This window comes from Mastomys coucha, unplaced genomic scaffold, assembly GCF_008632895.1.
Source record: "Mastomys coucha isolate ucsf_1 unplaced genomic scaffold, UCSF_Mcou_1 pScaffold15, whole genome shotgun sequence".
NCBI classification, from domain to species: Eukaryota; Metazoa; Chordata; class Mammalia; order Rodentia; family Muridae; genus Mastomys; species Mastomys coucha.
This window is the reverse complement of record NW_022196897.1, coordinates 14,085,946-14,099,201: the sequence shown is the minus strand read 5'-3', so window position 1 is coordinate 14,099,201 and position 13,256 is coordinate 14,085,946. Positions and strand designations below refer to the sequence as shown.

At 48.6% G+C, this 13,256-nt stretch overlaps 1 protein-coding gene and 1 long non-coding RNA gene across 8 annotated transcripts in view; both read left to right on the top strand.

Moving 5' to 3' along the window:
• Positions 1–945: 945 nt before the first annotated feature.
• Positions 946–2,318, top strand: LOC116089857. Its single transcript, XR_004118488.1, has 3 exons — positions 946–1,177; positions 1,287–1,429; positions 1,881–2,318. It is a non-coding gene; the product is annotated as an uncharacterized LOC116089857 (long non-coding RNA).
• A 1,388-nt stretch (positions 2,319–3,706) lies between these two features.
• Positions 3,707–13,256, top strand: part of Sec16a (SEC16 homolog A, endoplasmic reticulum export factor) — a 36,684-nt gene continuing 27,134 nt past the window's right edge. For 3 of the 7 annotated variants that reach the window (XM_031369417.1, XM_031369416.1, XM_031369413.1), the window contains exons 1-2: positions 4,059–4,510; positions 7,585–11,256. In XM_031369417.1, the coding sequence (XP_031225277.1) occupies positions 7,654–11,256 (3,603 nt within the window). In that variant the 5' untranslated portion in view covers positions 4,059–4,510; positions 7,585–7,653. Of the gene's footprint in view, positions 4,001–4,056; positions 4,511–7,584; positions 11,257–13,256 lie in introns of those variants that run through there. The other 4 variants (XM_031369419.1, XM_031369414.1, XM_031369415.1 and 1 more) reach the window with 4 other exon arrangements.

Sequence of the window (13,256 nt, the reverse complement as noted above, 5' to 3'; positions counted from 1 at the left end):
TCATACAAGGAAACTGAAATAGTTCATTCAAGTTGGTTCACTAGATCCAGAGCCACATGACTCTCAGATCTACGAGAGAGGTCATCTCCCCTAGAAAGAATGTAAGGGATCTATCTAGCTATGTTGCCCACAAGCACTTCAAAAGCAGAAATGGGTGATCGGGGAGAAAAAGGGATTTGGCAAGGTACTTTTCCAGGATCCTTGGACACAGCCAGTTTGGCACATGGCACCTTTTGCAACTTTTGTTCCTCCTAGATCTATCAAGGCCCTTGTTCTTTCCCTGCCCGGACTCCTAAGGAGTCCACCCGTACAATGCAAATTACCACCCTTGTTTCAGATTCATGCCTTGCTGATATGCTGGTGCTGTCAGAAGCATATCAGAAGCCAGAAAACTCAATCTCTGCCCAAGGGCTTCATTAAGGTGGGCACTACATTTGCTCCGGAAATGCCACTTGCCCGGGATGCCCAAGGCTGACTCTAGCAGGCCAAGCTGACCTGAAAAGCCCCTAGGACCTCCCTTACTTCCAAATATCCTATAGCAAATATCCCTTGATAGGCCTACAGACCCACAACCAAGGATCCCTTCCCTTTGGATACAGAAGCTCTACCCAGACTGTCCCAAAGAGCTCCTGCCCCTGCTCTGACAATGCCTCACAAAAACTCCACTCCTGGAGCTTTCTAGTGTTGATAGCTGCCATGACAGAGGGGTGGCCTAATTCCCAACTGGGCCTCTGTCCCAGTTCCAGCTAGCTATGCCTGGAGTACAGCAGGGGCTCTACATCATCTTTGTGTGTGCTGGGAAAGAGGTTCCCTCCTCTTCCTAGGGCCCCAGCACAGCTGAGAGGCCTTCCTGCACTGTCTGAACCCCTGGGTTAGTGTGATGTCAACATCTGCCTAGTGTTTTCTACTTCATCCGTACTATCTGCTTGTCACCCTCTAGGGTGGCTCTGTGATCTAAAAATGTCTCCTGAGACACACAATAATCCTAGCTGAATGCAGAACTCTGGAGACATGAGAGTGAAGCCACAGGCCAGGAAGCCGACAGTAGTGCAGCTAACACTTAGAATACCTGGAAGGGAGTGGCCTACTGTGGATTCTGAGCCTCTGTTAGCCATGACAGTTCCAGAAGCCTTCAGGAAAGTCTAGGACAGGTTAGGATTACCATCTCTTTTCATGGGTGAGGAAATGCAGGTGTTTAGTACCCTTGAATCTCTACCTTCTAGAATCTTACGGTACAGTTGGACCACCCAACAAAATGCTCAAGCCATTTATCTGTGCTTTAGCAGCTGGGGGCACCCAAAGGTGTGTCTACTCCTATGGGGAGGAAGGACTGCAAGTCCCATTCTCAGCAGCCCAAGAAGGGAATAAGTGCCAGGGCTTCTCTGATTGGCACCTTCGGTCCACAGGTCAGCCCTCACTCATACCCACAGTGAGTACTCAGGGGCCTAAGACACTTTAGGTGGAAAGCAGGGCTGCCAAGGTGTACCTGCCTGGTATAGAGCGCCATCTGCAAACTAGCCTTGTACTACAGGCACATGATAAAGTGAGACTGGCCTGAGGCTTCTTTCATGCTGCCTACCATTGCTCTCAGGGGTTTGGCCTTAAGCTTCAAGAAAGGATCTCCACTCACCTTGGCCACATGGGAGCCAGTCTGGGTGGCACACTCGTACATACTATAGGGCCAGGAAACAAATGGCATACAATTCTAAGTCCAAGCTGTCTCTGCTTCTTCCCAGTCTTCCTCAGCCCATCACCTCCTTATCCTTTAGGAAGCCTCCCTCCCTCCATCAGCTTTTCTATCCCTGTGGCCCTAACATGCTTTTGGCTGGGGCTACTCAGGGAGCCTTGGCTCCTGGAAGCTGACCCTTTCTTCTCTTCAGGTTCTGTGTCCATGCTGAGGGTTTGTCGGGGGCTGAGCAGAGTGCCAAAACCAGAGCAGGCACAGACCATCAGGAACGCCTGAGGCTGGAACTACACCTAGCAGGTATGAGGGACAGAGACTTGAGGCCGAGAGATGCCATCTCTTCACCAACACTGCTACCTCTGAGGCCTGCCCCTGGCTCCTCAGTGTCAGAAAGGAGACCCCACCATGTGGCCTCCTGACTCAAGGAGGCTACAAGCCCTAGAGTAGGGATGTCAAGTACACAGCATTTAGGCTAGCACTGTCTGGGAGGAATGTATTGCTAGCTACATGTGGAATTTTATACTTCCTAGTTACATTAAAGAAAAAACATCATGTTTAATAAAAAGTTTTATTCAATCCAATACTCTCAGAACACTCAACACTCAATAAACACTCATCAATGAGTCACTATGAATTCTTACCTATCTGGTGTGCTTTATGTTCACAGTCCAGCTCAGTGTGAAACAGCTTTATGAAACCGCCCAGGGGCTGCCACGCCAGACAGTGCAGCCACTGGGAGAGGCTGACTGGGTAGAGCTGCAAAGAATACATGGTTACCAAGTGCTGGTCACAGTGTCAGAAAGCACAGGGAGTTCAGACACAGCCTTCATGCATGGGAGTCCTGTGTGCTCTGTAGTGCAGCCTAGCTATAACAGCTTTGTACCAGATGCTGACCACAGAGGACTCCAGGGAGCTGGAGATGCTGTGCCCAACTTCCAAATAAGTGAAGAGTCCCCAGGCAAAGAGGAGGGGTCATAACCAGAAGTATCCCTAGTAATGGTGGGGGCACCCATAAACACAGGTGTCACCATGTGCCCTGCCTGCCTCAGGCAGTCCCAGTTTGGTGCCTGTTGCTTTTGCATATACATTAAAGTACCCCATTCCAGTACTCAAACTACTCAGTGGCTCTCATGATGCCCAGAGAGGCTTCAGTCAACAGAGCAGGGCAACTGAGCCTAAAACTGGAGTGTCTGTCACTCAGAGGCCAGGTTAGCTTGGCTGCACGATGCCACCCAGAGTAAAGCAGGAAATGAGTCCTGTCCCTACCTTAGGGACAGAGATGGGAGCCAGCACAGCTGTCCCTTTAACATCTCTACCCTTGGGGCCTGAGAGTGGAGACCTTGCATTTTACTATTTATTTATTTATTTATTTATTTATTTATTTATTTTAGACAAGGCCTTCCTACTATATAGGTCTAGCCATCCTAGGGTTAGGGTTGCTGCTTCTCTTAGGGACTTAAAGCTGAGTCTACCATGTGCTCTGTGTAGAAAGAGTTTGGAAACCTGACTCTCTAAAGACAAATAAATGTTAGCTTTACAGAGTGACCCACAGTGCCACGTCAGAGGATATGAAGCTGGCCCTCAGCTCTCCCGGCTCTGCTTGCGTGGCTGAGCGCTGGCCAGCTCCACCACACTCCCTCCTTCCCTGACTCTGGGTTCGCCACTGACCAGGCGCCATGACCTTCATGCTCTCTGGAGTACAAGTGAGGGAGCCAGGCCCCGTCATTTCCCCGATGACAGCACCCACCTTTTCAGGAGACAGACGGAAGCCTGACCTGCTGGCATCCCTGGTCTAAGTCCAGCGCTCCGCGCCCTGCCGGGAGGAGTCGTAATGGAGATTAAAGAACCTGACCCCGGGCTCTGACTCCTATCTTCTAGCAAAAGTTGGAGGGGGTTGGGAGGTGGGGGTGTGAGAGTTCCCGCTAGCACCAGGAAAGGTTATCTGCTTAGCCTCGCTAACTGCACCCGGCAAACTGCAGCCGAAAGCCGTAACCAAGCAACGGATGCAGCTCTGCGCACGCGCGTGTTCAGCCCGCAGAAGACGACCGCCTAGCTACTCGAGCAGGGTGGCGCACGCGTAGTCGCCCCACCGGCATCCAAGAGAATCCAACGGAAAAATGGGGAGGGGGTAGGCGAGAGGGCCCCCTGGGGCTCTGGACTCAGCGGAACTTCTGGCTTTGGTTTTTCAAGACTGCTTCTCCCTGGGGATCTGGATTGAAGAATCCGATCCGGTCAAATCCTAGAGCAGGAGGACTGAACCGGCGTAACCAGGGCGACGTGAGGAGGCGGGGCCCGCGCTCCTGGCTCAGCAAGTGGGTGAGGGCGGGGCCGCGGGGTGTCGCTGTGACTGACGTAAGGGGGCGGGCCTATGGGTGGGACGAAGAGATGGGGCGGTGAAAGACTGGAGACAAACGAAGGGCGGAGTCAAAAGGGACTTGACGAAAGGCTCTAGGAGGATGGGCGGGGCAGCTCCTGGGGGCGGGACCAAAGGGATGAAGCAGTGGAAAAACAGGACGGGGAGGGGGCGGAGCCACGGGGGCGTGGCATGATTGCTGCGCGGAAGACTCGTGCGACCAAGAGGGCCGGGCGTGGGGGCGGGGCAGTGGGTGAGGCAGCGAAAGACTGGACGAAGCAAGAGGAGGGGCGATTAAGGGGCGGGGCGCGCGCTGACGTCTCCTTCGGACACGTCGGCGGCGGCACCTGGAGCCGGATGTGCCAAGATGGCTGCGGCTGCTGCTGGGAACGCGCTAGTTCCCCCTACTGCCGCCGCCGTCGCCGGCTGGGTTTCAGTTCGCGGCGCCTGAGAAGCCAACCGCAGCTGAGCGGGTGAGGGCTGAGTGTATGGAGCACGGTAGAGGCCCGCGGGCGGGCGAGGCTGCGGAGGCCAGGCATGCTCAGTGAGCATCGGGCCTAGCCCGGAGTGGCGAGCGCATTTAAAGAGACACAGTCAGGTCTGGGGAGAACGACAGTACCGGGCCGCCTGGTGCTGAGACACCGGACAGGTTACAGGCCGTGTCGCCTTGGTGGGTTGTCTAAGGGGCTCGTGATTCCCAGACCTGACGGGAGACATACCTGGTCTGGGGCTTGGGAACTGGTCGGCCGCTGGGAAAGGTGTGTTAGCATGGACAGTCTGTGACGCTTCAGAGGAAACCTGCAACTTATTTAAAACGAAGGAAGGTGCAGGAAATTGCCAAGCTTGACTTTTGCTGGGTTCTGAAGATGTTTGATTCTCGTTGGCTCGAAGACTTCCTCAGCAGAGCTGGTGATCATGGGACACATTTTCATTTGAAACAGGGAGTAGCAGCATTTATTTGTAATCTCTTGGCCGGCGGAGCAGGATGTCTCAAGGGAGGTCGTAATTTGTTTTTTACCAAGGTATAGAAAAATGTCGGCCTGGACGTGGAGCGCCCTGTGGATAACTCTGGCTGTTGTGCCTACACAGGTTTTTAAGTGGCATGTAGAATGGTTGTGCACTGAAGGAAAGATCTCAAATGTGTTGACTAGAGGCATTTCCCATTCTAAATGGCAGTAAGAAACAGCAGATTCACAAATTACTGTTTCTGCATGTCCTTTTGCAAGTTGCAGCACAATGCAGCCTCCTTAAACTTTTTGTCCACTTTTTGTACTTCCTCGGGTTTCAGCGCTCAAGTCTTGCAGATAAGAGACAAAGTAGAGATTGTTCTTCTTGTGATTCATTATTCCTGAATAAATCTCCAGATTGACCTTGGAATTTTCTGAGATACTGTGCAGATTTTGGTATACCATCTTGCTTTTATAAGCAAATATGAATGTCCTTGTTTCCTGTGTGTCTTCCTCACATAGTGTATATATAGCACTTTCTCTTCTGCAAGTGCTGCCTTCAACATTTAAAGGGTTCTGGTTCAGATTTTGACTTAGAAGAGAGGTGTTTATCTTGTCTATCTGATCTAGGTGTTTATCTTGTCTATCCATAGGGGAGATTGTTGGCCAGTGGAGCTCACTAATGTTCTTGGGTATCCCAGTGTTCTACAGTTTACAGCTGTTAAGTTTGGCAGTGAAAGGATCAGGGGATGTTTTAAATACCTCAGTCGCACAGAGTCATACTTAAATTGTCTTGTGTAAGTATGTATGTAGATATGAGGTAGAGCTAGGTTCAAGAATAATGCATCTGAGATTAGTAGGTCTCTTTGAAACATGTGCTTTTTTGAAAAGTAGGTAGCTGGCTGAACAGAATAAAAGTGTCTATAATCCTGAGGTAAGTGATAGGCAGTTCATTATCTTTCTGTCGGTAAGTAAAGAAGATTAAAAGAATAATATTCACATTGCAAGATTGTTTCACCTGAAACAGGCATATTATGGAAAAGCCATCTGCATAGGAGCTGTGGGTCTTTGTAGGTTGTAGTGTTAGCTCATAAAACAGCCCTTATACCATTAAATTGAGAAAATAATTTCAAATTTCTACAAACAAAAAAGTATAAATTTAGGCAATTTAGATTCTGGTAGGCAGCATTAGGGATTGGGCCCTTGAAAGATAGCTAAAATCTTAATAGTGAACTTGGAAGACACTTGAGCAAAAAAAGATCATGTTCTCCCATTCTGTGAACTAGCTGCAGAGATAGTTGACCTGAGCTGCCCAATGGATACCCAGCCTATTGACACTTGATGCATCAGCCCTGAATTTTGCATTATATTTTAGTTTAGTTTTTTGCTTGTTTGTTTGTTTTTAATTGTTTGATGTGTTTGAAATTGTTAAGCTGAAGGACAGCCTCAGCTGCCTTTTATGCTTGCCAGCCAGGTTTCAGGAGGAACATGAAAGTCTGTGTGTTCAGGCCAGGTCCAGATCCATGTTGTTATGTCTATGGTGGCTCTCCAGCTGGTCAGATAAATAGAGGTGGCAATTCTCCTTCCACTTTTGGTTCATATAAAGTGAAGCTGCAATGTTCTTTACTATGTAAAATGACAAGTTAGAGCCTAATGAATTCTTGGCATAGCCTCTAATTGAAGTTCCATTGTAGTCCATAGTCAGGTGCTAGTCAGTTGATAGGGTCCTCTGTTGACATAGGAAGGAGTGTATGTGGACAGTAATGGAACTGAGTTAATAGATTAATAGAACTAACATTTAGGTAGGGATTAGAGACCTTTTGTAAATTGCTTTACTTAAAATACATATATCAGTGGTTTGTTTTTTAATCTGAGTATCAGAAAGATATCCAAGAACAAAGTGTACATCTGTGAATTAAACTGCCTTTGCTTTATTTTTTTGTGGATTAGCTAAATAAATTTCTTCTTGAGGGTGGTGCCAGGAAGAAGGACTGACACAAAGAAAAGGACTTTTAAGGTGTCACACTTGAATTGTGTCTTGTTCAAAAACAAAAAACACTGGTGAGGATCTTGTCCTATCTCACACTACCGCCTGAGGGTTTGTTGGCATCTCTCTGTTGGAAGTGTGAGACCAGTAAAAGTGTAAATTTCCTTGGGATTTTTAGTTGCAGCCTTGTTACAACTTAAGTGGTCAGAGGCAACTTTGTTCCGCTGTTCTCAGAGGACTACCCTAAACATTTCACTTGGTGGGGTAAATACATTTAGTAACTTCATAACTGCGTTTAGGAAGTATAAATTCTTCTAGACTTAAAATTAATATTACAAAAAGCACAATTATGTGTGTTTTTCCTTAACAGTGGAGTTGGCTCTTTCTGGATGTGGTAGTGGTGGCTTAAAGAAGTGTCAAGGACTAAGGAACAGCTGGTAGTCTGTCAGACTGGCAATGCGGTTTTCTTGTCCCTGACAATGTGGAGAGATGGAGTCTTTGGTATTTAAATGATTTGAAATCACATTTAGTCTTTTTATTTTCATAGTTGTATTGACTGTAGCCAGGACTGTGAGTCTATATAGGCCTCATGTTCTTCTGTTTTCTCTTTTAGCACAAATTAAAGAAAAGCTCTACCCTGCCTCCTTTATAAGCAGCATCTCCTTCTGCAAAGGACTCGAACATGCAGCCACCACCTCAGGCAGTCCCATCTGGTGTGGCTGGACCACCCCCAGCTGGGAATCCTCGGAGCATGTTCTGGGCCAACAGCCCTTCAGCCAGTAATAATGCACCAGTGGCTCCCATAACACACCCATTGCAGCCAGTAACGGATCCGTTTGCTTTTAATAGACAGACTCTTCAAAACACACCAGTGGGAAGTTCATCCAAAAGCAGCCTGCCCAATTTGCCTGGCCCAGCCCCCTCTGTTTTTTCTCAGTGGCCTGGTTTGCCTATGCCTCCCACAAATGCTGGGGATAGCTCCACAGGACTGCATGAGCCTCTGTCAGGAACTTTGTCACAGCCTAGAGCAGATCCCAGTCTATTTCCTCCTGCATCTACCCCTTCTTCACTGTCTGGGCTGGAAGTGAGCAGGAATGCTGAGGTTGACTCCAGTTCAGGACCTGAAGTTCAGATGCTGCCACATCCACCTCACTACATTCCAGGAGTGGGTCCTGAGCAACCTCACGGGGGCCATCTGAATGACAGTGGTTCTGGGCCTGGCCAACCCATGAATAGGCACGCCCCACATGATGGTGCTGTGGCCCACGCAGCATTGCCTTTCTTCCCTCAGCCACAGATGCCAGGTCAGTGGGGGCCTTTACAAGGAGGCCCTCAGCCCTCCAGTCAGCATCACTCGCCCTGCCTGGAGAGACCTGTTCAGAACATGGGGCCCCAGGCTGCCAGCTTGCCCCATTTTCCCTCTCCATCTAGTCTACACCAGGGACCTGGCCATGAGTCTCATGTCCCACAAACGTTTACTCCAGTATCCTTGGCCAGTGGTGAAGGGAATGAGATAGTCCACCAGCAAAGTAAAAATCACCCTTTGAGTAGCTTCCCCTCTAAACACACTTTTGAGCAGAATTCTAGAGTTGGGAATATGTGGGCAAGCCCAGAGTTCAGGCAGAATCCAGGAGTGAATAAAGAGCATCTGCTAGATCCTGCCCATGTGAATCCCTTCACTCAGGAAAATAGCCCTGAAAACCAGGTGCACCATCCCCCTGTGGCTGCAACTAACCATGCCCTGCAAGAAGCAGCCTCTGGAGCTCTCTCAATGTTTTTTCAAGGGGAGGAGACAGAGAATGAGGAAAATCTCTCATCTGAAAAAACAGGCCTTGATGACAGATTGGACTTGGATAGCTTCTCTTCTCCCTCTAGACTGGGCCATCCACCACCTCCTGGAGCTGGTGGTGTCTACCAGGCCTTTCTTAAAGGGCCTAGCAGCGAGACTGCTCAGGAAGGAGATGTGCAGCCTTATTTCTCTCAGTCTGTGGGCATCTGTCTTGAGAAGCAGACCACTACGACTCCTGCTAATGATACGTGGGGTGATATTCCGGGTGCTGGGACCCACTGTGCTAGTGGACCACAGTGTGAGAATGTTGAGAACTTAGAATTTGTTCAGAATCAAGAAGTTTTGCCACGTGAGACCCTGAATGTGGATCCCTTTTCCCTGAGTGATCAGATCCGATATGGACCTCTTCCTGGGCCAGCTGCCTCCAGGCCTGTTACTATGGGCCTTGCCAGAGGTGGGGGGCTAAATCTTGAGGCCCCTGATATACCACTGCACCCTACACGACCTGACAGTGTGTCATCCAGCTACAGCAGCCATAGCCACAGAAGTCCTCCTGGGTCAGCCAGACCCCAAGAATTGGTGGGCACATTCATTCAACAAGAAGTTGGAAAACTTGAAGATGATACTTCAGGGAGTTTTTTTAAGCAAATTGATTCTTCTCCTGTTGGAGGTGAAACAGATGAGGTGATTGGGAGCCAAAATTACTGCAGCAGTCTGTCCCAGCCTTCAACCCCAAGCCCCCCAAAACCTACAGGAGTATTCCAAACAAGTGCAAACAGTTCTTTTGAGCCAGTGAGATCCCATTTGGTTGGAGTGAAACCAGTTGAAGCAGATCGTGCCAACATGGTAGTTGAAGTGAGAGGGACCCGGAACTGCCAGAAGAAGCGCAGAGCAGCTGTTATACCACCTGATGCCATCCCAGGAAACCTGGAACAGCCACCAGACAACATGGAGACCCTATGTACACCTCAGGCCTGCCCTTTGCCTCTTAGCACCTCTGGAGAGGCAGGGCAACTGGTTTCACACACAGCAGGGCCACCCTTGGATGCTGTGCGCCCAGTGCCTGATAAGAGGCCCTCAGCCAGGGCACAGAAGTGTGAGAGCCCAGCAACAACTCTGTGGGCACAAAATGAGCTGCCAGATTTTGGTGGCAATGTCCTTCTAGCCCCTGCTGCCCCTGCACTTTATGTTCCTGTAAAACCAAAACCTTCAGAGGTTGTTCATCATCCAGAAAAGGGAATGTCTGGACAGCAGTCATGGAAACAAGGGTCTGTGCCACCTTTGCAGAACCAAGACCCTCCTGGTGCCTCTGAGAACCTTGAGAACCCTCCTGAGGTAGGAGAAGAGGAGGCCCTTCCATTGCAGGCAAGTTCTGGTTATGCGAGTTTGCTGTCCTCACCACCCACTGAATCTTTGCACAATCAACCTGTCGTGATTGCCCAGCCTGATCAAAGCTATAATTTGGCTCAGCCCATTAATTTTTCTGTGTCCTTACTGAATCCTAATGAGAAGAATCAGTCCTGGGGAGATGCTGTGGTGGGGGAGAAAGCCATGGTGAGCAACAGCCGGGCTCTCAGTGGTGATTCGGAAGAACATGCTGCTTTGTCTGGAATTCCAACCAGTGCTGTCACTGGCTCATCTTTGCCTAGCAGTATCACCCAGAGTTGTGCCCCTCGAAGTTCTGGGTCTTCTGAAATGATTGCTAGCCAGCCTGCCAGTTGGTTGGTTCAACAGCTACCCCCTCAAATTCCTCAAAGTCAGCATCCTAATGCAGAAAAGGTTCCTTCTGAGTTTGTTAATAGCCCTGCTGGAAATACAAGTGTGATGTTAGTTCCACCTGCAAACAGTACTTTGGTACCTAATAGTAATAAGGCAGATCACTCTAGTAACCAGGAAGAAGCTGTTGGCGCCCTAGACTTCACATTAAATAGAACTTTGGAAAATCCTGTGAGAATGTATAGCCCATCTCATTCAGATGGCCCAGCTTCTCAGCAGCCTCTTGTCAACCATCCCAAACAATCTGGGCCTGGGCTGCATAATCAGGATCATTTCTACCAGCAGGTAACAAAAGATGCTCAGGACCAGTATAAACTAGAAAGAGCCCAGCCAGAGCTGGTGCCTCCCCGGCCACAGAATTCTCCCCAACAAGTGCCCGAAGCAGCATGTCCAGAGCCTTCAAATCCAGATAGCCCACCCACACAGGGACAGTCTGAAAGCTTGGCCCAGCCACCAGCAAGTCCAGCTCCAATCAACACAGGCCAGCTGCTGCCTCAGCCACCGCAGTCTTCCAGTGCATCAGTTACATCTACAAATTCCAGCCAGGCAGCTGTGCGGTCAGAGCAGCCGTGGCTACACCCACCGCTTCCCAATACTTTTGGCCCAGCACCTCAAGATTTGGCATCCTACTACTATTATAGACCCCTGTATGATGCCTACCAGTCTCAGTATCCTTCACCGTACCCGTCAGACCCTGGGACAGCCTCCCTATACTACCAGGTAAGAGCACTGATATTTAACCATCTTTCTTTACTCACTTCACCCTTTTCTCCTCTTAACGCTGTTTCTCTCAGGAATGACCTTTTTTCAGACCCATGTGGCCCCCCTGAAAAAAAAAATCCCTGTCCATCAGGGAAGCTCTTCTTTCATAGTGTCCTGTAGCATGTTGAATTGCTTGTGTTACTGGTGTGGTTTTTGTGTAATCTGATATCTGACAGAGTGCTTCCCAGAGCATTCGTGAGTTTGCTGCAGTTACAGTGCTGGGCTGACCCCTGGAGGGAGGAGCTTAGGTAGGTAGTGTGTGTGCTGGGGTTTGGTTTTTTTGTGCTTTGAGACAGGTGTCATTGTGTGGGCCAAGTTAGTTGTAAACTTACAGTCCTTCTGTCTCAGCCTTTAACATGTTTTACCATGCCTCACTTTTGTGTATGTGGTGGTTTTGGTTTTGACAGGCTTCATTTAGCCCTGGCTAGCCCCATATGTAGCTAAGGATAACCTTGAAGTCTTGAAGTACTTACATTCCTGCCTCCACTTCCTGAGTTGTGAATTACCAGTATATGTCACCATATCCAGCTCTTTTATATATCTTAAAACATTTATTTATTATGCAGGTGTATGTGTTTATGTGTTTGCATGTGGACATACACATGCCCCATATTACACACAAAGGGTCAAAAGATAACTTTCAGGAGTTCGTTTTCTCCTTTCACCATCTGGCTTCCAGGGATCAAACTCCAGTCAGCCATTTGGCTGGCACCTTTCATCTAGTTTTAATAACAAAAACAATTATGAATGTCATTGTGAAACTAATAACAGGAATAACTCTAGGAATCTTCTATGTCCTTCCTTGAGAACAAAGTCTTTGAGGAAAAAGGTTATATTATCCATGTGCAGTACTGAAAAGAGGTGAGGGACGATAAACCTCTCAGGTACATAGCAGTGATCCTGCAGAGTGGGAGGCCTGCTGCAGAGTGGGAGGCCTGCTGCAGAGTGGGAGGCCTGCTGCAGAGTGGGAGGCCTGCTGAGTTCTTTCCTGCCTCTTTCTGGTGCAGTGCAGGCTCATAACTGCTGTGTAGGTTCTGCTTAATCCTGCAGTAGTTTGAAGTGGATGTGCTTGGTCACTGTTAGCTTTTCCTTACCTCTGGCCCAGAGTCATCATTGCTCAAGTTAGGGATTGTGTTACTGAAAGGTGAAAGACCCAGGTCCTCCAGTGTTTGGGGCCAGGTGGTGTTGAATTCTTGTGTGGCCTGAGAACAGTTGGCACTGGCACTATACAGGAAGATGTGTCAGAAGTAACCTTAGAAACAGGGTCGTAGCAGCTATGCCAGAGCTGCCATGGCCATAGGCCTGTGCCTTCCTATCAGCTTGGTGTGGCATCAGGTGTATGTGTGTGAGCAGTTACATATCTTCCCTAAAGACTAGTAAATAAATTCTAGATTTTAGAAGGAGGAGCCATAGCTATTATTTCTGTGTGAGGCATTTCTGCTGTGTGGCCTGATCTTGGGCTACAAAGTAGGTGGAACCACAGAGGACGGCCTGCAGGCTCCTTCAGAATCCCAAGCCTCCCAGCTCTTCTGTGAGTGTGCAACCATGCTTCTTTATTGCCGTGGTCCTCAGTGGTCTGTGATTTCATGTTACCTATCAGCTGATGGCAGAGCTGAGGCTTTTGCCTGTGTCACTTCATTTCTTTTGAGATCTTCATATGTCCTACAGAGCCTTTTTTTTCCAGAGACAGGTATGGTTTTGTTACAATGGGACTGAGATCCTTATCAGAATAAGATACAATTTTTTTTAAAAAAAAAAAAAATCAGGTATAGTAGTTTGTGCTTGTAATTTTAAGATTGGGGAGGCTGATAAAGGTAGATTCTACAAGTTTGAGGCCACTGTGAGCTTTGTAGTGAGTTCTAGGCCAGCTTAAGCTAAGTATGAGACTGTTGCAAAACAACAAAAAACAAAACAAAAGAAAACATCCCCCTAAATTCGAAAACGAGTAATGCAATCTT